Here is a 26,702-nt window from a genome sequence, read left to right as displayed (position 1 = left end):
CCCTCCCTCCGTCCCCGCCTTGAGCGCCGGCAGCACCCACAGTAGCGCGGTCGCCGGCCCGGCACATTCGCCACAAAGCGGGCGGGTGCCGAATCTGCGGCTCCGGAGGCGGAGGTTCTAACGGGGAGGCGGGAACCTCCCGGCGCCGCCGCCTTCCTCGGCGGCCGAGGCCGAGCCCCCCTCGCCTCCTCGCCCGGCACCCAGGTGAGCGAAGAGGGAGGAGGACGCCGCTCCTGCCCTTCGCGGCGGGGGTAGCGGCTCCCGCCCCTGTGGGCGCTGCCCCATCCGAGCTGAGGGGCTGTGTTTATCCTGGGGTTTTGGAGCCTTCCCGAGGGGGGTAAAGGGGGACGGGATCCTGCAGGCCTTTCCCTCCCGCCGCCAGCTTTGCTTCTGCTTTGTCAGTAACGCGAGGTAGTGCCGCCTCTCTTGGCGTAGGCCACCGGTCTGGCACCCCGGAGCCTGTGGCGGAGCTGAGGGCGCCAGCGCCGGTGTGGAGAGGGGGTTTGGCCCTCTCTGCTGGGGCAGAGCGGCTGCTCGGCCGCACTGGGGTCAGAGGTAGCGGCCGTCACCTCATCCCCCCCTCTTCCTCCCCACTAAACCTCGTTTTGTCGGGGAGTAGCAGAAAGACGCTCCTCAGTTTTGTATTTCCAAGTGGCGCCGTTTAAATCCCTCTCTGTGACGGGCCAGGAGACCGCCTCGGTTTAGCTTCGGTTGCCCTGAGATTTTTGTTGTTATCGTGGAGCGATTTGTAACTGATTTGTTTAATCCGTTTCCAGCATGTAGGAAAAATGTTCACAATAAAAAAAAAAACCAAACAACCAACCACAACACTACAAACTGATCCCATGAATTTTGCTGTGGAAAATACAATTTTTTTTTTCCTTCGTTTTCTGCTTTTCTTCTTGGACCATGGTTTTTAGCACTGGGGAGGTTTCACTGGGGAGATTTCAGCTGGAGTAATGCGTTCAGCTTTGCAGGTAATGTTCAAAAAAGAGGAACGTAAATGAGCGGAGGAGCCCTTAGTGGAGGGAAAAAGTTACTGACACAGGTATGTGCTTCCATCCTGTATTTTCATCCTGTAGACAGTTCTCTTGCTTTTCTTTTGGCTTATTTTTAATGGTATTGTTTTAAAATAATGACAATCTATCTTAAAGCAGTTACAAAGTGACAAAATAAGCTTTTTCTAAAAATTATTGCAAACTTCCACACACACCCCCAAGTCACCTACCACCCGCAGAAAGGAGGAGGAAATAAAATCCTAATGCACTGTGAAGGATTTCAGATTTTGAGACATGCATGGCAGCAGTTACATTGTCTCAGTTAAAGTTTGCTATTTATGAGGATTCCTTCTGTCCTGGTTCTGCCTTTAAGTCAGGAGGCTTATATTGTAATTTGTAAGAGTAATTACCCAAATTCATATGTTGATACACTCAATTACAGTTTAGAAGCATTCAGTGTTTTGGAAACTGGTATTTATGCTTCGGTTCCAACTTATGTATTTGGAAGTCAAAATTGAGATGAGTATCTATGAAAAACTTGGGGGTTTAAGTTTTCTTGCCAGAAGCTGTTATTAACATGGCCATGTTTTTAGTTAGCATTTTTTACTTATGATTTTACAAGAATATAACTCATGTTATTTTCATTTCTAATGCAGGAAATCAACTCCAGAAGATGAAGCCTAATAAAGGAAAGACCTGCACTAGGGAGAGAGACTATGTGTACAAATTCAATGCTGGAAATCAACATTTAGTGCTTACCGTGCCTCTCAAATTCCCTGTGCAAGAGAATATTAGTCATTTGCATGGACGTCTAATGCTTCTGCACAATCTGCCATGCTTTATAGAAAATGGTAAGAATTTATTTCTTAAATTAGTGTCGTATATCCATGTCCACAAGTGTGTTACAACCTGCTTTAAGAAACCACAAGAAGGGTATTTACTAGAACAGTCTTAAAAAAATTGTTTTTAAAACAGCAAAACATTAAAGAAAACTACTGTCAGTACTAGCAAGTAAGATGCCCAAGTAAAAGGTTTTCAGAAAAACTTTGTTTCCTAGATGATTACCGATACTTCCACTGACATGTTTTGTTGATGCACCATTCTCTTCTTGTTATAATAGACCTGAAGCAATCTCTTAATAAGTTCATAGAAGAGGAAACTATAAAAGATTATGATAGAGAAGCTGAAATGGCTCTGGAAGCAGTGAAATCAGGAAAAGTAGACATAAACCAGCTGGCAGATACTTGGGCTAAAGCTTATAAAGAGGTAAGATTAAGGCTGAAAAGTTAATATTCAGGACTTGCTTTGTGAGAGTGTGTGCACATGTACAGACAGAATCACATCTGTGAAGATGCAAAATTACACTGAAATTCACTTTCACTATCAATTCTTACAGTTTTTTCGTTTTATCTGAAAGTGATCATTAAGTCTTTCTATCCTACAAGTTCTCAGTCAGGTTTTTCCTGAGTTTAGTAGAGTCAGAAGATACAAAATTGAGAGGTAAATAGCTAGTGATATTCAAGCAAAAATAGACATAAGGGTTATAGTGCATTAGAATCAAAGCAAGAGATAGGAAAGTGGTACTCTTATCCTAAATCTCAATAATAGCAATAAAGGCTCCAAAGAGAAAGTGTATAGTTGGGAGATAATTTTCAGCTCATTTTCTGAGTTCATGTGAGTATTTTACATTATTTAGCAATGATGAGGCTTTAGCTGGAGTAATGCGTCCAGTTTTGCATGTGATCTTCAAAATAGAGGAATGCAAAAGAACTGGAGGAGTCCTAGCGAACAGAAAAAAAGAATGACAGAAACTGCAGCATTTGAGGAAAAGTCTATAGGAATTGAATTTGCTTATCATAGAATATAGAAGAATGTTGTGAAAAATTCCAAAACATACATCTGCTATAAAGAGAATTGGAAGCAAATCATCTGCCTTAATGAATGTCAACAAAATGAAATTAGCTTAACCTTTAAGAAGGAAAAATCTGTGTTGGGCGAGCATGGGAATGTGATAAAACGTTGAAAGAGTTTACAGTCTTCCGTGCTAGCGGTTTCTATGAATAGGTTAGCCTGAGCGCAAAGGTTAGGATTAGATCATTTCTAACCTACACTTCAATGATACAATCTTAATTCATCAGCTGGATCTGGTGGGAGTGATTGCGAACATAAGGAGTGTTTCGGTATAAAGAAGCTTGCAAAACTGGCATCTTTGGACCATTCTTTGTTCAATACCAATGGCTTTTCTTAAATCAGTGTTGTTGATCAAATTCTAGTGACATCAGAGATTAGTCATCCTTTCTAGGAAAACATTTTTGTTTGCACAGCTGGTGTTTTGGGCCCTATCTAAAATTCATCTATTGCAAATATTGTTGTAGATAGTATTGTTCTTTCCAAGTTAGTGATGGCTGAAAATTGGTAATTCCTCATTGTAGTCAAAACCTTAATGTTTCTACTGTTAGTTGCTTTGAAAGAGAAAGAATATGGGAAGGGAGAAAATGTTAAAGCTAATGCAGAATACAGAAAGCTCAAATTAGGAAAGATAATTCATATATGTCGAAGGTTGTGCCACAGTGTGTGTGCCCAGTTGGTTTTGCCCCACCATTATGAGGGATCCTTATATGTCCTAAAAGGTACCATATGCTTTAAAATCTCTTATAATTTTTAGACAACGTTAGAATATGCAAAACCTGAAGAAACCAGCTGGGATGAAGATTTTGCAGATGTTTATCATGATCTGATACATTCTCCAGCTTCTGAAATGCTGTTAAACCTGGAACACAATTATTTTGTTAGTATCTCAGAATTAATAAGTGAAAGAGATGTGGAACTGAAAAAACTACGGGAAAGGTATTCCTTCTTTTATTTTTTTTTTCCCCTCTCGTTAAATAGAGGTGCATGCCACTGGGTGTATACAACTCATAGGACAACGCGTGTCAACTTGTATTTGTCTGTGTAAGCCCTATTTTAGTTTTATGTTTCCCTCTTTAAAGTCATATAAAACTTAGCCTATATTGTTAGGGTCAACTATCTTATATTCTCCTCAGTCACTGAAAATAATGAAAGCTAAGGCCATCAAAGTAACGTAAGGTTTGATTTCCATTGTTCTATCCACGTTACAAGAGGTATAGCAATGTTAAGTGCGTAGGATATCTAGAAAATGAAGTATATGTACGTACCATGTTTTGCCTTTGTTATGATGTAATTTAAATGAAAAATTGGAAGTTCCATGGGGTGAAAAGATGAGCAAAAGACTTGAACCAACTTTAAATCGGAAACTGTTGAGTTTGAAATTTGGGAAAGTCTATGTGGGATCCCGAGTTTCCGAATAAGCTTGAATAGTTGCAGGTGGCTGCTTTGTCCACAAGAGGGAACACATACAATGCGGAGTTTTCTTTTTCTTTTTGAGACTAAATCGGTTAAGGAAAATGAATGCTCACAAATGTAGATACAGTATAGACACTAAATACTAGGGAAGCTTGTGAGATGCCAGCATATTCTAAGTAGGTATGTTTTAGCATTCTAAGTGGCAATATTCCTCGAGTTGTGTTTGTTTAAGCTCACATTATACAATGCATACCTGTTTATATAGTTTCTTCTAGACTGAATCTTACATATCTCTAATTTGGGAATAAACGTTGCCAATAATGTGTTAGCAAAACTTTTTGCTGCTTATTGACTCTTCTCAAGTATGCATCTAGAAGGGAGAGCACTTAATCCTAAGAGCAGTAATGTTGTAGAGCTCTAGTGTGATATAGCTGTGTGTTGACTCTGGTGGAATTTATCATATCTATTTGTCATAATCAAGAAACTCCATATGTCGGTGGCAGCTGAGACTATCCCAGATGAGTGTAGGTGTTGTTCTGTTCACACGGGAGCTGACTTGCAATCCCCGACCCTCAACTCAGATTTGTTTTGTGGATATTCATTGCTAAATCTGTGCTAGGGTAAATCGATTCCTTGCTGAAGAAAGGGCTGAATGTGAAAGACTAAGTGAAGCCAGGGATTAAGAACACTAAGGAGGGACAAGGTATTGGATGAACTGATGATAGCAGGGCAGCTCTTTAACTCCAGGTCCCCTTGTTGAATGTAGTTTGAGCTGGAAGCTCATCTGGCTATTAAAAATAGGTGTGTTTAGCTTACTTCTGGTGTTTACCTGTCTTCATCATCTGTGGTTGGGGCGGGAGGAAAGCAAGGGACTGAGTAGGTCCATTTCAAAAACTCTTCTAATGGTAAGGATAGTGAAGTGCTGTATTAGAGTATCTGGAGGTAGTCGTGCCTTCTTTTGATAGCTGTGAGGGCAGAATTTAAATGTATGAATACCAATTCCAAAATGAGCAGATGGACAAAGTACTGCATGACGTATCTTTCAGCTATGTGTTCAGTTGTATCTCTGCTTGTGATGAGCATTGACCAGCTGACTGATACAGCTGATCTTTGTATCAGTAACTGTATCAACAGCAATGGGGTGTTCTGCCAGTTTTTTGAAAGTGTTGCTTGTTGTAAATCTACGTTTGCTCCTCTTTCAGACAAGGAGCTGAAATGGATAAGGTGATGCAGGAGCTAGGGAAATCACTAACAGACCAAGATGTAAATTCATTAGCGGCTCAGCATTTTGAATCTCAGCAGGTAAACTAAGTTCAGTGAACTAGAATACGTCACGCAAATAATTGTCTTAAAAAGAAAACCCAAAACACTCAAATTAACACTGTCGTCTTGTTAGGATTTGGAGAACAAATGGACCAATGAATTAAAACAGTCTACTGCTATCCAGAAGCAGGAATATCAGGAATGGGTGATAAAGCTTCATCAGGACCTAAAGAATCCCAACAACAGCTCAGTCAGGTATTTAATTCCTCTGTGATGCTTGCTTCCATCTGTAATAGTTCAAAGGACTTGCTTTTATATAAACTGTATTTCAGATTAGCCATTTAAATAGGATAATCAAAGCAAATCAAAGGCAAATAAACCACCATAATTAAATATTTATATTTTTAGGAGTTTCTTCATTGTGTAATGTTATAACCTGTCTGTACCAGAAAGTGGTGTAATGCACTAAACTACAACTTGAGCTGAATGGGGTTTCCTCCTATTTTGCCTTTATTTACAATGTCTATCTTTAACACTATTTCACAAGGCTTCCTGTTACCACTTAAGGATGTTCTGCAGAATAATTGTAGCTTAATAAATGGTAACAGTATCACACATTTTGAATGAATAAGCCTCTTTTTTTCTTGGTGGTTTTTGTTTGTTTGTTTTATGTATACATCACTGGACAGCTAAAAAAAAAAAGGAATTTTTTAGTGTGAACACTTGTGGTGAGAGTTGAATGAAAAGCTTTCTGATTGAGGAAATAGCAGGGAAATCAGAATTTGTAACTTGGAGATCCTTATTTTCTATCATTAGTAACCACCACCTTTGCTACTAATTGGAAAATAGAAGGCGTAAAACCTGATGCTTTCTCATGCCTCACGTTAGTAGAAGAGCCTGTCTGAGTAGATTTAGGTGGATGCAGTAAGGAATTTATGGGAAACACAACACCTTTGAACAAAGCAGATGCCAGTGATAAGAGGAGACAGGCATGGATCATAATGCGTGAAATACTTCATCGCTTTCTCTTAAGTGTTTCCTTTTGGGATAAGGAAGCCGAGTGTATGGAACGTGAGGGAAGAGGAAGAGGAGGGGAAAGATATTGGAAGATGACGCTATATGTTTAGATTTCTCACTACTTTCCTCGGGATTTTGTTGTCTGTGAATTTATGTTTTGGAAGTTCTTGGGTTAGTCCCAGAATGTCCTAGGACTGCATAGCTCACAAGCAAGCTGGCCTCTTTCTAACCTAGTGACCAGGTAAAACATCACTGCCGTAATGACAGTCTGCTTCAAGCTCTAAGCCCAATCCTAAAATATTTTTCCACAGAATTTTGATGTTAGCTTTGTTGATTATTTCCATAGGCTTTAAAGATAGTGAAATTACAAAGGCTATTCATTCTTATCACTGTGAACATCTTCCCATGTCCTGGCCTTCTACTACTGTAAAATAAGACCAAGGTGAAGTTCGTTAAGAGCTGAAAGCTAGAAGAGATGGACTGCTAGAGGTCCAGAGGCAAGGACTTCTGAGAGAGAGTGAGGATGTTTTGGCTTCATAATCTTGGATGCTTATAACAGATGTGAAGTGATAGTATTTGAATCATTGCACTCACATACCCTAGCAGAAAGTGTGATCTCTCCGCTTGTGTTGAGCCCCGAAAACTATAGGTCCCTCGTGCATTTGAAAATAATGCACAGGAAGTCTACAGTAGGGCAACTAGAAGCTTAAAAAGTGAGAGATAAAAATCCATGTGTGTTACACACATATGTAGACATCAAAGATAAATATATACGCACACACACGCACATATATATTTTTATGCATCTAGTTGCTTATATGTGTGTGTATTTATATTTATTAACGGTGTATCTCAGTTCTACCTCATCACTAGGCATTTGCAAATTAGTGGAATTGCTTGCAAATTTATAAAACACCTTTGAAGGTTAGGCACTTTGAAAACAAAGAGAAACTTTTCATCAATGCAGAAACAAATTGGAGAGATGTTCATGTTCTTTCATGTAGCAGAAACAGTACTTATATCACTTACAGTTGAATTTAGCAAAAAAATTAAAACAGATATCTGAAATACTTTCTGCTAAGTTTGAACACTGTGGAGCATTTGACTTGGCTTCACAAAACCTCCTATTTTATGTGGGGGGAAAAAAGAAATGTTTTGACTAGTAACTTTATAAATAGGGTTTTAGCTATTATAAATAGGCTGAGAAGAATTAATTTTTTTTTCCTTTTATTCCTATGTTCTTATTATTTTATAACTAGGTATTGTGACTTATTTTTATTTCTCAATCTCAGAATGCTTTACAAATGAGGTAGGTAATGTAAATCTAACAGTGGAGTCTACTCTTCCTGCTGGTATGCACCTGGAATATTGCATGCCAGAAAGGTAAAACCTCAGATGAGTGGAGTTCATTCAAATAAGTTTCGTCTCTTGGTTTCCACAGGCTAGCTGAGAAAACTTTGGATAGCTTTCACAAGATATTGTTGGTCTTGAACAAAAATTGGGATAAACTTTTCAGTACGTTTCTCATTATTTTAGTGATGAAATTAAGGTTCAGCCCAGTCAACTGAGAGAATCTGTAGAAGGAAATGGAAGAATTTATGAAGAGCAAAGGCTGTTAGAAGAAAGTTTTACTATTCACTTGGGTAAGTAAAGTAGACTGACACAGAAACCAAACATAATAACAGATGCTAATAAATAATGCAGTTAAGCCATGTATTATTTACAGTATTTAACCGTCAATGTATGTAATATATACAGTTTGTAATTGTTCTGTATTTGTTCTTTACATATGTAAGAGAAGCACAGTACGGTATAAACTGTATCAAACAGTATCTAGCTACCTGAAATACACTTCATGGAAAACATTCTAGAAGCAAGTTTTTATCCACTCTAGCAAGGTGACTAGCCTAGAAAAGCACGCTAACATCAAAACACATAGTGGTTAAAAATTTATATTTTAACTTTTCTTATGTTTGGTAAGAAAATGTGGGTATTGAATTCAATTCCCACGATAAATTAACAGAAGAATAGATGCTTAAAGTTTTTACTTTTTGTTTATGCAACAGAGACTTCTTACACTGTCTGTTTTGACTGCATTAGTATTTCATCCATAGCCTTATAATAGGGAACAAGGCTCATTTCGCGTATAGATAAGCCTTGCTTTGTGACGGTATGTGAAAATATTGCATTTTTACTCTTATTTTGTAAATTGCTGATATGTATGTAAAACTGAATATATGGTTAAGAACTTTCTTTGAGCATTATTGATTATATTTCCCTTATAGATCTTTTTCACAAAACTTACAGGAGCACTTTGATCCCTTGCATTTTAATAACAATCCTGAGTTTCCTCTTTTACTGTATGTATTAAAATAATTTATATTCTGCACAGGAGCTCAGTTGAAGACCATGCATAACTTGAGACTACTGAGAGCTGATATGCTGGATTTCTGTAAACATAAGCGCAATCATCGAAGTGGAGTAAAACTTCACAGACTTCAAACTGCAATGTCTCTCTATTCAACTTCTCTCTGTGGCCTGGTTTTATTGGTAGATAACCGTATCAGTTCATACAGCGGCATCAAAAGAGGTGAGTCCTCTAATGGGGTATATCGTGTCAGTGAAAATGAATGTCAATTAAACTTGCTGTCTTCTCTCACAAAAAATATTCCCTGTAAAATTAAAATTTACTGGAGACCCTGATGTTTTGGACACGGTAACAAATGCAAAAAGAGATACGGATAAGGGTTGGGGACAGAGGTGTGGTGTTATATCTGTCACCTCTTTCCTAGGTTTTGTGTTTGAATAAGGAACGTGCTAGAGTGAATGCTTCAATGTTGATTTCCCTGCCTTAGACTGACTTATTATCAGTAGGGGCTTATAACTTTCCAATGTCAGCTCAGCATACTGAAACCCGTTTGCAAAGATGAAAATGAAATACGCTAAGATTTTAAATTGATAAGTAAATGTATAAAAATACCATGTACTTTAGATATCTGCAGCACTATGACTTCCATTAAAAATGAACAATAGGAATATTACTTGCCTACTCCTGGAAAGCTTGATTAGCAGCCATTTTAAGTGCATGTCTTTTGAGTAACTGGACACTATGATGAAGGTATTTTGTATCAAGGTTAACCAATGAAACATGTCTTTGTTCCTGTTCCAATTTTGGTCACCGAGGCTTTCTCTGAACTACATCATTGACTTTCCCACCTTCCTCTTGAAGTTTAATACCAAAATATTTACACTTGAAATGTCTTTTTGACTGGAGCCACTATTACTTGTCATTATTCTAGCGTGCTGTAAAAAAAATAGACTTTGGTGTTGATATTCTCTGAAAACAGTGTGGAATGAGGCTTGTAGCAAAAAGGGAAGAGAAGTGTATCAGTAAAAATTGCAGTTGCATTTGTGCTGTTTATGGTTTCCAAGTTGCTTAATTCTGACAATATTATTTCACACTTTACTCATTTTCAGTTACTTATTTTTTTTACTGCTTAAATATTTAAATTAATAACAAATAGAGAAGATTTGTTTTTATACTAAATCTTAGGTGACGAGAGAAGATGGACATTTAAGTAATACTGTTAAACAAAAAATGGCATCTTCTACCCACCAATTAGATCTTGCAGCCACAGATAATAAGGGACTGTATCACAATCTGTAAAATATAATCCTCAATATATTTTTATTTCTTTGAGTTCCGAAGGGACTTTGGCGAACTTAACTGCGGGCATGTTCCACAGCTGTCTGTACCACCATTGTTTTTAAAAATGTTGCAGAAATGAATGTGTCTCAGCTCCTCTGACCTAGTCAGATATATTGCTTTAAACCATCAGCGAATGCCTGGTTGTACTGAGACCCCAAACCACTATAGGCGGCAGCTGAGGTTTGGGCACATTTCTTTAAATCCACTCTGTGGTGAAAGTGGTAGCTTCTGGCAGAAGAGCAGTAATAAACACCTTTGAGAGGAGACTTTGCTCTTAAACTGTTAAAGCTGTTTGTTGCAAGAGCACTAGCCAGAACCAATTCTCCTTCCTAAAAGGCTCTTTAAGAAATAAATACGCTAGGGGATTCAAAGGTTCATAAAACTGCTATATAAAAGACCTTTAAATAATACATCGATGCTATTGTTTAAATAGAGAGGTAGTGGCTTGTGCAGTCTAAATTTCTGGATTACAAAAGTGCAGAAACAATTTCTGCTTCTGTTTTAAAGCTGGGGAAAAATACAAACCTAATAGGCTTTATTTTGTGATTGGCTAGAAGCTCCTTCAAACCTCTGAGATTTTCAAAGGTAGTTGGAGTAAATGAGCTTCATGTGAGCACGCTGTTTATCCAAGCATTTTACGTTGTTTTGAGCAACAGCAATCACTCGGCAAGCACTAAACAGAGAGGGGCTCCAGTCGTACAAAGTCCTGCAACTTACTTGGTTGACCTTGTTTGTTTAGCTCTATCCTGAGGAAGCTTAAGAATGTGCTTCATTTAGTGTATTTTGTTAGTTCTGTTGCAACATTTTGATGTTGCATCTTTGGTATATCTGTTATCCAAAAATGGTTCCATTTGTCTCAAAATTCAGGATGTATGTGAGGTATTTGCAAGACAGAAAACCACGACTGAAATGTTTTCTGTATTTCTTACAATGTGTAAATGGTAACTAGCAAAATATACCTTTGAAATCAGATTTGGACACATCTCTAGAAAACATCCTTGAACAGAAACTTGAACTTATGTATGAACTTTCAACATGCACATTTCATTCAGACTATTTTTTCTAAGCTAAATGAAGTTTGTTTATATACTTTATGCATTGCCTAGCTCAAGTCTCTCATATTAGGACTTTGTAGGGCTAATGACTCAGGTTTTGAGTAGGTGTGGCACACTCAGACAAACGATAAACTAAAATTGAAGTTAATTTTAATTTAAATATAAGAGGCTTTTCATTTGTTTGTTTCAAATAAAATGTCTTGTGACCTTATTTTATGTTGCTACACACAGAAGACACAATCTTTTGGAATATGAGCTTCTTTCTCCCTTGGTTTTGGACACCAGAATTTAATAAAGTCTTTTGAAAATAGATTTTATGATGGAGACTTCATATAAAAAGATAAAATACATTAAGATTTTTCCTCTCTACCCTGCCTGTTCTTGTCGCAGCCTGTTCACAGGAGTATACGGTGCTCTCCAGATAGGTAATCAGAGTACATTAAGAACTTTAAGGAGGATTAGAGCAGGTACCTCAAAACAGGAAGTAAGTAGCAATTGCTTAGTATAGTCCAGCTCATTGCTAATAGTTTGTTTTGCCTCCTGTTGACTTGCTTCGAGAGACAGCTGGACATTAGCATAAGGAGCTTAGAATACCAGTCACAGAGGCAATATGTTATGATCCTAAATATCAGTATAATATTTCCAAGTCTAACATAATACTTGCTTATCAGGAAAAGGAACTTGCAGCTCTTTTCAGCTGATAACACTTTTTAGCTTTCAGAGCTGTGTTTTGAGAACTAAAAGGAAAGAACTGTAATTCCAGCTTTCCAGATACACTGTTGATAAATTTCATTAATAGCTCTCATTTTTCAAAACAAACTGGAATGCTGTTGTTGCTGTTGGAAGTATCTATTATGTATGTTTTAATAAAGTATCACAGATTAAAGGACTGTTAGTAATAAGACATCATTTTTAAAGCACAATTACATTTAATGCACATATCTTATTGCTATTATTTGGGGTTTTTTTTGGTTGGGGTGGTTTTGTTTGAAAAGCAGCAGTACTCAAGGTTGTGGTTTTTTTTTTCCCCCAAGCAATTAATTTCTTTCAAAAAAAAAAAAAGTTTTGTCTCTGCTATAATTTTTTTAGAATTTAAAGAGGAGTACATCAGGGCTTTGTGTGGTTTTTGGGGGGGGGGTTGCCTTTGTAACTGGCCTTGCTTGAACAGTAGAGCAGAATTATGTAATGTTACTAAGCACAGCCTTATGACGTGGATTTTAATCTCTTCTTTTTTTTCCCTAGATTTTGCAACTGTTTGCCAAGAATGCACGGATTTCCATTTTCCTGGAATTCAAGAACAGCTTGAAATTGTCCAGAAGGTTGTACTTAAGGCCAGAGCACAGCGTAGCAGTAAGTCGAAAAGACATCATGGTCAGTGACAACCAAAATTACTTTCCTTGAAATAGAATAGTGGTCAGCTGAGTGTTTATGGTTACGGGAAAATTAATTTCACTGTTCTTCAGTTACCTCATCTATAAAATGGAATGTTCTAGTTTATCGATAAACTGTGAGAAGTCTGCAGGAAATTCTCTCTTCACAGACAGCATGTTCACATGATGTCTTTGCTGCCATAACAGACATACCTTACCCCCCCCAAAAAAAAGTATAAGTCCTTAGGTTCTGATCACACTTTAACAGCATGGGAAGTGTCTGGGGCCATTGTGCTTTCCTCTGCAGTTTAAGCTGTCTGTAGCAACACAGACTTTGCCTGACTTGACTTGATTATTTCTATTTAAATGTAAAGCTTTAAAAATTGCAGAAGAGGAGTTATGACTTTTTCCCTTCCTTGTAAGTGAACGCTAAAAACTGAATAATAAATTGACTAAATGTGTACACTTTTCAGTGCTGACCAAATCCTTGTGAATGGTTTGCTTTGCAGTTATATTTACAAATGGCTGTGAAATTTTCTGACCACATGGTGTTAAGGCAGTACTCGTACATCATGAAACTCTGTTTTTGTTGCAGAGAACTACTTATGTGGTTTAAATACGTCAGTAACATGAATAGATTCATAAGAGTACATAGAGAAACAAGTTTTCTTAGGAACCTGCATATTGCTGTAGTCTTGAGGAAAATACTGAAAGCTGTTTTTATACTGCTGATTTATGTAAATCTCTAAATTTTTTCTTGTAATACTAGGAACAAATTCGTTTTAAATAGTTACATTATTTAAAAAGCAATAGCAACGTACTATGTAGTTGTGGGGGCAATTTGGAAAGTTTAGTATTATGTTTGAGGTTATTGTGTTTTCTTTTGTCCAAATGAAGAGGTATTGTAGGATGATTAAATAAGAAAGCTAATGATTTGAGATAGGATTCAGTTCAGTGTCTATTGAAGATAGCAAAAACACTTCCTGTCCATCCTCCTGCTTTTTGGGGACTTTATGGTAGCTTTATGGTAAAAATTCAAGCCAGATATTATCTCACTACATCAAACTTTCATGCCAAAGCGTAATTAATAGATGATATGTTTAATATTTGTGCTATGTATTTATATACAGAAAACAAAATTAGTGGAAATGAAGATAAATTAAAGAATATTGAACGAAACCAGTCAAATATTTTGCCGGGTAAGTTCTGTTGCATTTTCCCCCTCTTCTTAAAGCAAATTGTGTTTTATAGATGCACATTTTTAGCTCTAAAGTCAGAACATAAATTATAAACTAAACCTGAGTTGACCTCAATCAGAAGAGAAGGATGTTCTTGTGGCTAAGGCAGAGAACTGGGTGTCAGGACATCTGGTTTCTATTCCCAGCTTTGCCACTGCATCATGTGACTTGGGGCAAATCACTTAACTTCTCTATGCCTAAAATTTCTTTTCAGAATTTGAGGGTGAAAAAAAGATCTCTGAGCATCTTGGGAAAAGGTGAAACTTAAATACTAGCAACTAATTTTATTTTTTAAAATAACTATATATATGTCACTGTTGTGATACAGTAAAGCATTTTAGAATGTATTTTTTAACTTTGAGAATGTACAAATCCATTCCTCTCAAAGGGGAAGTATCTTCCGTAATATATTGTGATTTTTAGTAAGGAAAGCTTCTGTGGAATTTGAAGATGAATACACAGTTGGAGGGGGAAGGAGTTAAATCCATACGATCCATGGTTGAATAAGAGGGCTTCTTAAAATTGCTTTCATGATTGCCTTGGATCTTGTTAGTATAAGTGGATTATAAATCAACTTGGGTCCTTAACAGATAAATTCGGGTGAATCTTGTGGCAGTGGCTTGTGTATTACTGCTCTTAGATGGTCATTGCTAGGGATTACCACCTCCTTAGCAGTCATCAGAAAGGAGTACATACCCATTCTTTAGCCATCCCAGTACAAAGGTAGTATCTTAAATGACCAGTGAAAATAGGTTTGAAGAAAGATGTTTATCTGTTGACCTGAGACAGGTTATTGCATACCTGCTTTTCTGTTGACTCTAGTATAGACTTTTGATCTCCAGCAGAAAGGTAAAATGGAGAGACCTGCATTTCACTGCCCCTTACTCTTTCTCTACCTTTTGATAAATGAATACCAAGTCTAAAAATACCCCCAACAAGATGTCTTGGTAACTTTTTGAAAACAACTCCGTAACTAATCTTCCCGTTACTATGAATTATTTTAAATTCTAATGGTCATTGATACCTTTGTCTTCCAGTACGTATCTCAGTTGTTACATAACCCCCTATCTTTTTCCACAGACTTTTTGCATCCTTTATTTTAACCCATCCATTTTTGGTATTTCCGCCTCCCACATCTGTCTGCAATTCAGTGCTTACATTATATATTTTGAGTATTACAGCTCCTCTGTGTTTGTTTTTCTGTTTCGTGCTATATATAGATCATATCCGCCTGTACTGGCACTATTATGTCTTATTACACCAGGTGCCTGTGATGCTAGTGAAACCCATCAAAGCAGGGAAGTGAGTGTAGGATGAATGCAAAACAATGATATTCCAAGAGATTTTAGATCAGTTGGTTTCTAACTTTTTTTTTTTATCTCCTTATGTCTGTGTTCTGATCTCTGTTGTATATTTGTATTTGCCTTTTGTCTTAACTGACCCTATCCTTGCATTGCCTAACAATTGTATTTCAGTACAGATCACTACCATGATATCTTGCCTTCTTGGTTTATATTATTCTGTAGGAGAATTCTACATCACACGCCATTCAAATCTTTCTGAAATTCATGTTGCTTTTCACCTCTGTGTGGATGATAATGTAAGATCCGGTAACATAACTGCTCGGGATCCTGCAATTATGGGACTCAGAAACATTCTCAAAGTTTGCTGCACACACGACATTACTACCATTAGTATTCCTCTCCTATTGGTGCACGATATGTCAGAAGTAAGTAAATGTAAAGATTTCGTTTGTTTTTATCTTCTAGGATGGAACAAAAGTGATTTTTGCAATGGGTATGTCCCATGCTGGTTTAAGCCAAATGGGACAGTTTATCCTGGTCACAGGCTCCTGCCACATCATTGTTCTGGCACTCGTATCTGTATGGTGACCCAAATTAAGGAACTGAACCAGTTAAAAACATTTCAGCCAGCTGAATCACTTTGGTTTTTTATTCCCACCCCGCATTTTGGACACTTCACTTCCTTGATCCAGCTCATTGCACAGTTGCACAAGTATTAATGAAAGATGTTTTTATGTGTTTTCCATTAACTACATGCCTGGAAGTCTTCTGGCAACAGCTCTTGCTTAGAAACTATACCTTCAGAGTCGCTGATGCAATGGTGATAGCAGATCCCCGGTTTCAATTGTTGCTAGTTAGAAGACCTTAAAACTAAGTTTTATGAGCAGCAGAACTAGCAAAGCTTGGCTTAGAGTTCTGTATCCCTAAACACCACTTCAGCCCTACGCAGCAGCAACCAAATTTCACCTTTGCTCTGAACTGTCTCCTTCTTCACTGCCTAATCACCTGCATCCTTAATTTCTGTCCATTTTCTCTCTAAGTCCCCCAAATACCAGCTGGGCAAGAAGCAGCATATTGCTGAGGCTCTTTGTAGATACAAATGTGCTTACTTATTGTGCTGACCTTTTGTATTCTCTTCTTCAGTGGGACACTAATGTGTAGAGCTTGTCTCTTACTCCACTGTAACTTTTCATAGTGCATAGTAATTTAATACCGTTGACAATCTCTTTCCTCTGTCACATCTGGCCCACAAGATACTAGCAGAGAAGAAAAGGGTGTGAGGAGGCAGGGAGAGAACCAGTGGACAGGCAGTACAGCCATATGCCTCACCTCCTTAGGAGGTGAAAAGTCTATAAACTTAAAGAAATGAGAAAAAGAAGATAATGCTGCCATTACTGATACCCTTGCATGGATAATTATACTCTGTTGTGTTTTTTTTTTAAATAACCCTTTGATTTTTCACTGGTAAATTTCAATACTGTCTTTCCTTCTTTGAAAGTGCCTGGCTCATAGCAAGATAAAGGCTCACCAGTGGATTACCTTTAACAGTGACTTTTTTTTAACAGAATTTCATTGGAACACAGTGTAGAAGCGGCCCCCTTTTGCAAGATCAGGGTCTATTATTGTGAAAGTGTAAGCAATGCAAAAGTTAAAAATGTCCAGTAATGAAGCTTCTAAAGAATATACTTCCATACATAAAAGTAGACTTTTAGGAACAGATGGCATTATTTCTGAATTTTTTTGTCTCTGGTATCAAGACCGTTTTTGGGCACAAATGCAAGTAATCAACTTGCAGGACAGCAGCCTGGGTTACTCACAGGACCCAGTTACTGTATTTCATAAATTTATTGACCTTTTTTTCTTAAATCAAGTTGCCATTGGACTATATTCTTTTTCTTTCTTCTTTTCTTTAGACCTTGTTAGTTTTAGCTTTCATTTGCATATCTGTATTTTAAAATACAAATAAAGCACAAGACCAAGTGTTCAACGTGCTTTGAGAGTGTGTGGTGGCTTGGATGTGTGAAACTGAAGAATTATCTTCTTGTCTAGCGCTGGATTCTTAAAAGGTCCTGGTAAAACAATTTACCTTTTATATTAAGTTTTCAGTCTGCAGAGTAAGCAGAAAGTGACCTGTATGATAAGTGTATGTTTAGCCAAAACTGCATTGTATGAATTGCATTAGCAGTATTGCTTATTACAGTGCTTTGCAGCTGGCTGCTCTAATTTGAAACACATGCATATGTAACTTGTTGTTGAGGGAAAAGTGAGTAATAACAGATTTCTGAAAGTTAGCCTGAACTTGGTGCCTTCAGCAGCCCCAGTTTTGAATCTGCATTTACCACCTACATAAAAACATTTTTGTAAAGTGGTTAACCAGGAGCACAGCTGCAGAGATGTTTGCATGCTTCACTGTGACAGGCATTCATCATGAGTTTTCTCTGTGCTTTACCCAAAGGTTTTCTTCTTTTATGGATGGAAGAGCGGTGTTTATAAACTCACAGAAGTAATGAGTGTATCGATCTCAATAAAGCCATTACATTTCATTATTATTGGACCTTCATATAAAGCTAATTTTTTTTTGATGGAAAAAAATTAGGAATTCTGTTTTCCTTAGTTTTTCTTATGATGAAAATAACAAAAACAGATTTCTCTGTTCTGGTCAGTAAGTTAAATGAAGGAAAGAAACTGGGTTTGATACTTGAGAAAGGCAAAAGCAGACAAGTTCAAATTCAGGACAACTGAGGTGTTACTGTCTGATCACTGTTCTGAATCTGCTATAAACTGATACGTAAACTGGGGAATGAAATGGCTGTAATAGCATGGCATCACTAAAAATGCTCGAGCTGGCACACCTCCTTGGTAATTTCAATATAGGAGCCATTGCTGCTGTCTACACAGCAACACTGAGAAAAATGTGACTCTTCAGGGATCTCAGGCAGCTGTCTCTATTACCATAAGTTAAGACAAAAATGTTTTGAAGAAAAGTAGAAATGAAGGGAGTATAAGCTGTGTAACAAATGTTTATGAACATGGTTTATGTATATAGAGAGATTATTGATGGGTGTGTTAACCTCAAATATTTCTCATCTGAGTTTTCTGCCTTTAAAGGTATAGCTGCTCATACAGTGTTTAGGGTTTGCATAGATATACTTTGAGTAAACATCTTGCTAATTCTTAACTTACTAAAATTAACCATTGAAATTTGGTTTGAAATCTTTGTCCCACAAGATGTTTATGGACTTTAGTGTTTTCATTACCTGATTATGACATTGTTCTGTAAAGGCGCAAGCCCTTAGCTTTATAAAAGTGGCAGCCCCATGTAGTGAGTCTGTCACAAATTTGTTTGAATAAAAAGGTTTGTAGTGTATCTTTCTGATCAGTGAAGTTGGCCTTTTTTTTTTTTTTTTAAACAAGCAGAAGAAATCTTAATTTGACAACAACTCATTGCATCCTAAAAAGGAGTGAGGTGTAGTCTCTGCTACTGAACAAAACAAAAAGTCCCAGGTGTTTGGTTTTTTTTTACTTCCTTGAATACTATTAACCAAAACTCACTATAGGAGATGGGGTGTTTGCTTTTTTTTCCTATCCCCTGCACTGTATTTTGAATTGGTACTTAGCCGATCCTTTATCATTTCCAGAACTGTTGCTTAGTTTGCATATAGAGAAAAATCCTGATAACATGGCCAAATCATGAGAACTTAGATTTTTAAAGATGGATTAGAATTGAATCACTACTGTGTCATTTTCAGTTCTTGTGGCTTGCATGCAGTGACATTCTGGATTCAACCTGTTATTTCCCTGAGTGCCCACAAGATTTAACATCTATGTTCCTCTGAAATAGTCCAAGGAATAGTGTCATATCCTGCTGTTTTGATCAGTCCTTTTAAGGCTTAGTTCCCTTCATTGATTACGCAAGGTACTCCTGAGTTGCCTTCGGAGCAACAGGACCTTTCTTTTTAGACACTTGTTTTTTACCTAAGCCAAAACAGTGATCAAAACTAACAATAAACGCCTACATTACTTGTGACAGAAAGCACACATAGGCAGATAAATTATAACAAAGACCAAGTATTTCTTCCAAAACGCTTAGAAATGAAAAAAAAAAAAAAAAAAGCTGTTCTGTCTGACTAATGTTTTGTATACCCTAAAAGCAGCATCTATTGATGCAGTGATTTACATCATGAAAGACAGTTTTCTGAAAAGACATTTCTAGCTTATGCTGTTTTTAACGTATTACGTATTTTGGGGATGGCAGGAGATACTCCTACCTAAGTAGGAACTTTGGCTTTCGGTAGTTGTTTAATGCAGCCACGTTCAGTATACTGTTTCAGTGTTATCAGTTGGCATTCTTAGATAACATTGCTTCTCAAATAACTTTTTTAAAATACTGAAATTAAGCTCTTTGAAAATGACAGATTGCACAGTGTTTGGCATTGCAAAATAAAGGCTGGCTTTACCGAATGGAAAATTATGTAAAGCATAAATTTGAAAAGGTACATAGAATGATAAATTTGTTTCCACTTCTATATTCCTGTATTCAGACTAGAAAGTGCTCATTTTGATGTTGACAAGTACATCAGAACAAATAAGTGCTATTTTCTTTCTGAGAAGTGTTTACAGTGACAGTCATTCTGTCTCTGACTAGGAATATTCATCTTGATATATTTCCTTTTGTAACATACAGCCAAAGAATGTTTAATGTACTAAAGCGTTTAAACTATTACTTAAATTATTTAGACTGGTGCTTGTAGCCATGTCTTAAGATATCTTAAAGCAGATACGTGGTTTTCGTATCCCATCTTGGTATTTAACTTTAGGTAAGAATTTGCTATCTCTTTATATATCTGAAACTCCTCCATCAGATGAAGGTGGATTTGTTTGTTTTAATTCTTAACATAAGTGCATCTTTAGGGGAGAAGGGCTTCTTCTGGTTCCAGTATTAGAGAGAAGGTTTTTACTGAAGGCGGTGGGTATGCCAATAAACCTTAACCAGAATCATCAAGAATAACTAGGAATCATGAGTTACTGCTGTTAAGATGTGGTCAGGAGCCTATCTTTGGCTAGCTGAAGCACAAGTCTAACAGTTATCCATTGGATATTATACATTTTTCTGAAGCTCCACAGGGGAATTAAAAAGACCCATTTCCAGTTACTTGAATAGGATTGTCAACAATATTTTTATTCAACATCCCAGCTTAAAAATTTATAAATTGTTCTGACACTGGGCTCTCCTACCAATAAGCAGTTGCAGTGCTTTTATGGTCACCTGTAAGGTATATACCACCTGCCTAGAATACTCTGGAAAACTGAACCCTCTTCGTGGCCTGTAATGCTGCTTGAACACCTGATGGGAAAACGTGGTTCTATGGCATAAATGTATTATTTTTAATAACTTCCCTGCTACTCTTGTTGGTTAGATCCATTGGACATTGAGGCTTTTCATTTATTAATTTTTAGGAAATGACCATTCCATGGTGCTTGAAGAGGGCAGAGCTTGTGTTCAAGTGTGTCAAAGGTATGTTAGTGAATGCTTCAGCTGGGTTTGTTTTGTGTTGCGTTTGGTGACATCTAGCCTTAGCTCAGGCTGTATATTTTCCCAAAAAAAGGTGTTTTTCAATAATTTATCATTTGTTAAAACATACACCTATATTGTCTCTTTAAAATGATTAACTGTCCTACCAGGAAATAGTCTCAGACGCTTAAATGGAGACTAAAAATGTTTCAAAAGTGTCTTTACAACTTAAACGTAGACAATAGAAGAAAAAGCCCTTACTGCTGCTTTGAGCAATCTCTGAAGGAGGGCAAGAGCTGGTGGTTCTCTACAGTATAATTTCCAGCGTCTTTTGTATTTTGATTGCCTCAAACAATAAGGACTCCCCACATTTTTCCAAGAGTAGTTTATACGCTAATTTGCTGGAAAGTCCTCATGACTCAACTTGGTTTTCTGTCTTTCCAAGTGGCATTATTTACTGCATTCTTGTGTATTGCACTTAAGTACTTGAACCAGTCATTTAGAGTATTTAAAATGTTAGTAGTGTTAATGTTCTTTCTACCACCTACTCGAGGAACCTCTTCCTGTTGTGACCTTTAGTAATTCACAGTGGAATATCATCCGCACAGCCACTTTCGTTAAAGTATTTTTCTGAGTATCTTTATTTGCCACTAGTGTGTTCCTGTGGACCTTGTAGTTCATTTGTAAGGAAATGCTAGCATAAAAATGCCGTAGCTTAACTTGAGCAATAAAGGAGTGCGGAGCTTTTTCCATATAAGTCAGTCCAGGTAGTTTCTGTTGCTGCCAGGTTGTCAGTGTACTTTTGGCAACAGGCTTGTACTCGCTCACGTGGATGTGATCACATCAGAGCTAAAGGAAAGAGCTATTTCTCAATGAAAGAAAGCCATTGAAAGAACTCATAACACGCATATTTGGAGAAACCTCTCGCTTCTGCTGGCTAGCACTCTGCTGTACAGTAGGACTGGTTATTCTGCTCTTCAAGGGTATATTGATTTTCTCCATAACTCATTAGATTTTCCGGTTAAAGCAGATTTCAGTCAGGAGACTGGCCAAGTCTCATTTAAATGCGATTAACGATATCCCTAGTTAAGGCAGTTAAAATCCTAATTGTATGTGAAAACTCCCTCACTGCTTGATAACGGTGTAATTGACGGGGAAGATTGCATAGGTAATGCATATAGTATGAATGCTGGTTTTTAGGTTTCATGATGGAAATGGCCTCATGGGATGGAGGAATTTCTCGGACTGTACAGTTCTTGGTACCACAGGTACGTTAAACCGAGTTCATGTCTAACGTAGGAGACCGTTGGAACAAGAAGTTAAATGTCAGCAGATCTAGTTTTGATTTCTTTGCTATGCCCTGCTCTTTTTGTGTGAGCTTAAATTAATCACTGTGGTTTTGGTCCCTTGCCTATAAAACAGGAATAAGAGGGGTTAGTATTTTTGGATATCCTGTAGTATCTTCTGAGGATGCTAAAATTTCAAAGTGGGAAGGTCATCTTTACAAATGGTGAATACATCACCTTTGAAAAAGATGCTTTTTTGCTATTACTTACTCTGAAGAGATGGGCTAACCTTGCATTACATAAGTTTAGGCGTTTATTAGTCATATTGTCTAACAATGTGCACTGAGTTCAGTCATGCTTCCACAAAGTCATTAATGACTCTAGGTATTTGAAGTTAATTGTAATTAAGATTCTGAAATGATTTGAGTTCTAGCTGATCTTCAGAGACAGGAAGTTTTCCAAAGGTGGCCAGCACTAAGTTTTATTTCTTCTAAAAAGCAGTACTGGAAGTAATGTAAAAATTGGAGTTATGTTAGGAAAGAAATAACGCATATTTCTTGACAAAGTAGTAAATGGCTGAGCAAGGAGGAAGCAAAGAACAAACTAAGTAGTGAAGTTGAGTCTAATTCTGGAATTCAGAGAGCAGGAGTCCTGTAGATAACAAACAGCACTGTCCTGCTTATGCTAGGCAGAAATAATCAATTACTAGAACAAGAAATCTACTGGAAACAGGTATGTCACATAAATACACAAACAGTATTTTTAGGTCCATCTTTTCCTTTTGATTGAATTAAATAGAATTATAACACATAGTTTGAAAACGATCTTTGTGGTCTTCTGAAAAACAGCAATTCTCTTAAATATCAAGAAACAAAGTGGAGAGACTTAATTCTTCCAAACTCTTCCAAATTTTTCCAAAGCTCTCCTATGAAGAAAGGCTGAGAGAGTTGGGGTTGTTCAGCCTGGAGAAGAGAAGGCTTCGGGGAGACCTTATTGCAGCCTGTCAGTACTTAAAGGGGGCTTATAAAAAAGATGGCAGCAGACTTTTTAGCAGGGCCTGTTGCGACAGGACAAGGGGGAATGGCTTTAAACTAAAGGGGGGTAGATTTAGACTAGATATAAGGAAGAAATTTTTTACGCTGAGGGTGGTGAAACACTGGCACAGGTTGCCCAGAGAGGTGGTGGATGCCCCATCCCTGGAAACATTCAAGGTCAGGTTGGACGGGGCTCTGAGCAACCTGATCTAGTTGAAGATGTCCCTGCCCACGGCAGGGGGGTTGGACTAGATGACCTTTAGAGGTCCCTTCCAACCCAAACTATTCTATGATTCTATGAAACTACAGCAAAAAGCCAAAGGTTACTGGTGTATTTTTTAATTATAATTTTTTTCCAGACAATTTCTGAGGAAATGTTTTACCAACTGAGTAATATGCTTCCGCAAATCTTCAGAGTATCCTCTACATTGACTCTGACCTCTAAGCACTGAATTTTGTGCAGCAGTAAGATGTATCCTGTTGACGAAGGATGAGATTACAGAGATTCTGGAATGGAATGTCTCTTTTCTGAGGGATGATGACCCTGAAGTGGTATTTGTTGCAATTTCAAGAATCATGTCGCAAGAAGAGATAAATGCTGTCTGTACTTGGGTGTTAGCAGTTGACTTTTGCCTCTTGCTTTCTGTTTCAGCAGAATATTAATGTTGAATTCATCACCTTTATCTGAAAGACATTCAATGTAACTTATTGTATGTAATCTACAGAAATATAAGCAATTCTCATACTTAAGTAGTAGGAATAAGGGCTTATGGTAGGAATAGGATCTTCTGGGTGGGCTTCAGGGTGTTGAGTTTTAAAAACATTTTCTGAATTTGCTCAGTGATACTTAAAAAGATATGAACAATGTCAGGTGTCTCCTTAGAATAACTTCAATGTAATTAGTCACGGTTGTCTTTCCAGGGTCACAGTGACCACAAAATAAAATGTATTACTGCCTCATTTTACCATTTTACTGTTGCAAAACGAAACACATGAAACAAGCATTTAACCTGCTGCATTTTGTAAATCACGGAAGTGTTTAAAAAACAAAAAAAGAAAAATCAAAATAATATACCTGTGACAATAATTAGAATTTTTAATTATTATTTCTTCCTTTTTTTTTTTACTATGTGAAGTTTTTGCTTTATTTCAAGATTTCACATTGACAAGTCTGTCGCATGAACAACTTAATAGGAACACTGTAGTGTTCTGGACTCTGTTGTACAGGTATATTTTGCTGCTTATTCATTATTCATGTTTTATGATTAAACAATCTAATCAGAAATGCCGGGGAGACAGCTCAGGATGCAGCTATGAAATTTCTTGGGACAAACTTGAATCCAGTAAAAAAAAAACAACTGTAAAAAAAAAAAAAAAAAAAGCCCACACCCTCCTGCCTCCCCATGACGGGTGGGCAGAGGGGAGGTTGGAAACTATTTTCCCCCCATCTTGGGCAGTCGAGCTTTTTGAACTCAGCTGTGGACCCAGGCGGCTGGAAGCAATCCTTCAGTGCAGAGGCTGGGCACAGGGAAAGTCCTGTCTGGAGCTGGGATTCTCGGGGCTGCCAGAAGAGTCAGGCTTACAGCGAGGCGGCTGGGGTGGTGAAGGTCCCAGGTAGCTTTCTGAAGTCCGCAGTTCTGTTATGTAGGAAGCACGGGAATCCTGGCTGAGCTGGCTTTGAATCTGAAATCTCTTTCTGTGTATTGCTGAAATTCTGCACTTGAAAACTAGAGATCCTGGAAGCCAAATAAAAATAAAATTATTTTCTATTTTCAGTGTGATATGGTTTTTTTTTTTTTAAATTATTATTCTTATCATTTAGTTTGATAAATGTGAAGATTGCAAAGCTCTGTTCTGGGGAAACTGCATAATTTAAAATTCTCACAGAGAATCAAAGGAATATTAATCAGTTCGTGACGTTTATAAAGTCACCATGTAATTAACGAACTCTTAGCTTAGTATTTTTATTGAGTCCTGCATGCCGTACAGAAGCCATGTGAGCGACCCAGCGAGCATCTGTTGCTGAACTGTCAGATGCTTTCTTTTCCTCTGCCAGCAACTTCTAAAGAAGAATCATGCAAGTAATGTGACCTGATTTTGGTGTTCTAGAAAAGAAGGATCTAAATTCATCTAGAAGGAGCTGGATTAATCCTGTTAGAGCTCATTTTACATTGCTAGCCTTAAGCTGAAATCAAACTCTGGTCCCAGAAAAGTAAGTGCTCTAACCAATATTCTGTTTATGAAAGGTGCGGTAGCAGAAGTATTCCTTTTTATAAGTCGTGAGACTTACCTGTGTTGTGAAAAAGGTCTGTGTTACATACTTGGTACTTTTATTGTTTTTTTTTCTTCAGTCAGTACATCTACCAACAAGTAGCGGTGGAACACCAAAAATGCATGAGCAAATCATCTTGCTTATACTTTTAGTCTCTTTGTTAATAAAAATTATGCCTGAATTCTCCTGATACTTTGCCAAAACATTAAGACACCATTTAATTTAGTACCGCTTGTGTAAAACTGCCAGTTTTTCTAAGAAAATAATAATTTCATTTTTTGAATCTGTGTGTTTTCAGTCCTCAGCGGATTACATATGAACTTTTCAGCATTGATCTTTGATACTAAAAAGAACAAACAGGCTCTAGTGGTGAGGTTTTGGAAAATCAAAGTGGTAGGAACGGCATGGGAAAACTGTTAGTTCTGCTTAAAGTGGCACTGAAGCCTGGCCCTTGTAAATGCTGACTTGGCCTGCCAAACTGAATCTTTGTCTAAAGGACAGCTATTATTCCTGTTTTTCATATCTATTCCCAAGGAAGTAGTGCTAACAGCAGATTTTTAGCTGTCTTTGTAGAAAAACAGAATGTAGAGGTGGGATGACCTAAACTGTACTTTGTTTGATCTGTACCTGGCAACTCTGGATACAGACTGCGATTTATGGAGTAAAGCCACGTGAGCGATCCTGTTTGGGTCATGAGAAGCTATTTGAGATTAAGAGGAAAATGACTCAATAGGCATGAGGTTTTCTATTTGTATATGCAGTGCAGCATTCCTTGGAAGGATGACAGTATTTGATGCCTTGAAAATGTTGTGTAAAATTGTACGTGTAGCTTGTATTGAATAAGTTGTTCTTGTTACTAAAAGAGAGGTGAGGAAGGAGTGCCATTGTTTCGGTTTTTTAACCTGCTCGTGGTGACCAGTGCAAACTGCAGGTGCCCTTTACAGAATCGGAACTGAGGTTATTACAAGGAAAAAAAAAAAAAAAAAAGTAGAGTCTCAATTTGTCAAGGACACAGCTAACTGACCTTCGGCCTATTGCCTTCAGCTGTATGATCTGTGTCCGTTTGTTTACATGGTGGCTGATGACAAACAGGAGGAGAAGAATACAGACAGTTGAGAAACAGATTTACAGACCTCGTCCTGACCAGACTGCTTTTACCCTCTTGTAACTCCAGGAATTTCACTGTTAGTAGATGTCACTGCCCCGAGAGGTGAGAATCGCATCTGAGGTCTTTCCTTCTGTAATAGTTCACTCTGCATAGCAGAATCTAAATTAATGAAGCACAGCTGAAAGATGTCATAAAATAACTTTTCCCGTTGT

At 37.5% G+C, this 26,702-nt stretch overlaps 1 protein-coding gene across 6 annotated transcripts; it reads left to right on the top strand.

Annotated features, from left to right (window-relative positions):
• Positions 1–102: 102 nt before the first annotated feature.
• On the top strand, positions 103–24,885 carry FERRY3 (FERRY endosomal RAB5 effector complex subunit 3). Of its 6 annotated transcripts, none has more exons than XM_076345327.1 (15): positions 137–204; positions 921–1,048; positions 1,655–1,849; positions 2,119–2,264; positions 3,664–3,845; positions 5,525–5,624; positions 5,719–5,840; positions 8,139–8,245; positions 8,995–9,192; positions 12,609–12,716; positions 13,867–13,935; positions 15,501–15,703; positions 20,736–20,793; positions 21,991–22,058; positions 23,470–24,885. In XM_076345327.1, exons 3-15 carry the CDS (start codon positions 1,672–1,674, stop codon positions 23,560–23,562), a joined length of 1,632 nt encoding a protein of 543 aa, XP_076201442.1. In that variant the 5' UTR covers positions 137–204; positions 921–1,048; positions 1,655–1,671; the 3' UTR covers positions 23,563–24,885. The 6 variants fall into 6 exon arrangements, with proteins under 6 accessions (XP_076201460.1, XP_076201442.1, XP_076201415.1 ...); XM_076345300.1 differs by having other exon boundaries at positions 12,609–12,737; XM_076345319.1 differs by having other exon boundaries at positions 146–204; positions 970–1,048; positions 12,609–12,737.
• Positions 24,886–26,702: the final 1,817 nt, after the last annotated feature.

Source organism: Aptenodytes patagonicus, chromosome 1, assembly GCF_965638725.1.
Source record: "Aptenodytes patagonicus chromosome 1, bAptPat1.pri.cur, whole genome shotgun sequence".
NCBI lineage: Eukaryota > Metazoa > Chordata > Aves > Sphenisciformes > Spheniscidae > Aptenodytes > Aptenodytes patagonicus.
The sequence above is the reverse complement of the archived record's forward strand: the minus strand, read 5'-3'. Positions and strand labels throughout refer to the sequence as shown.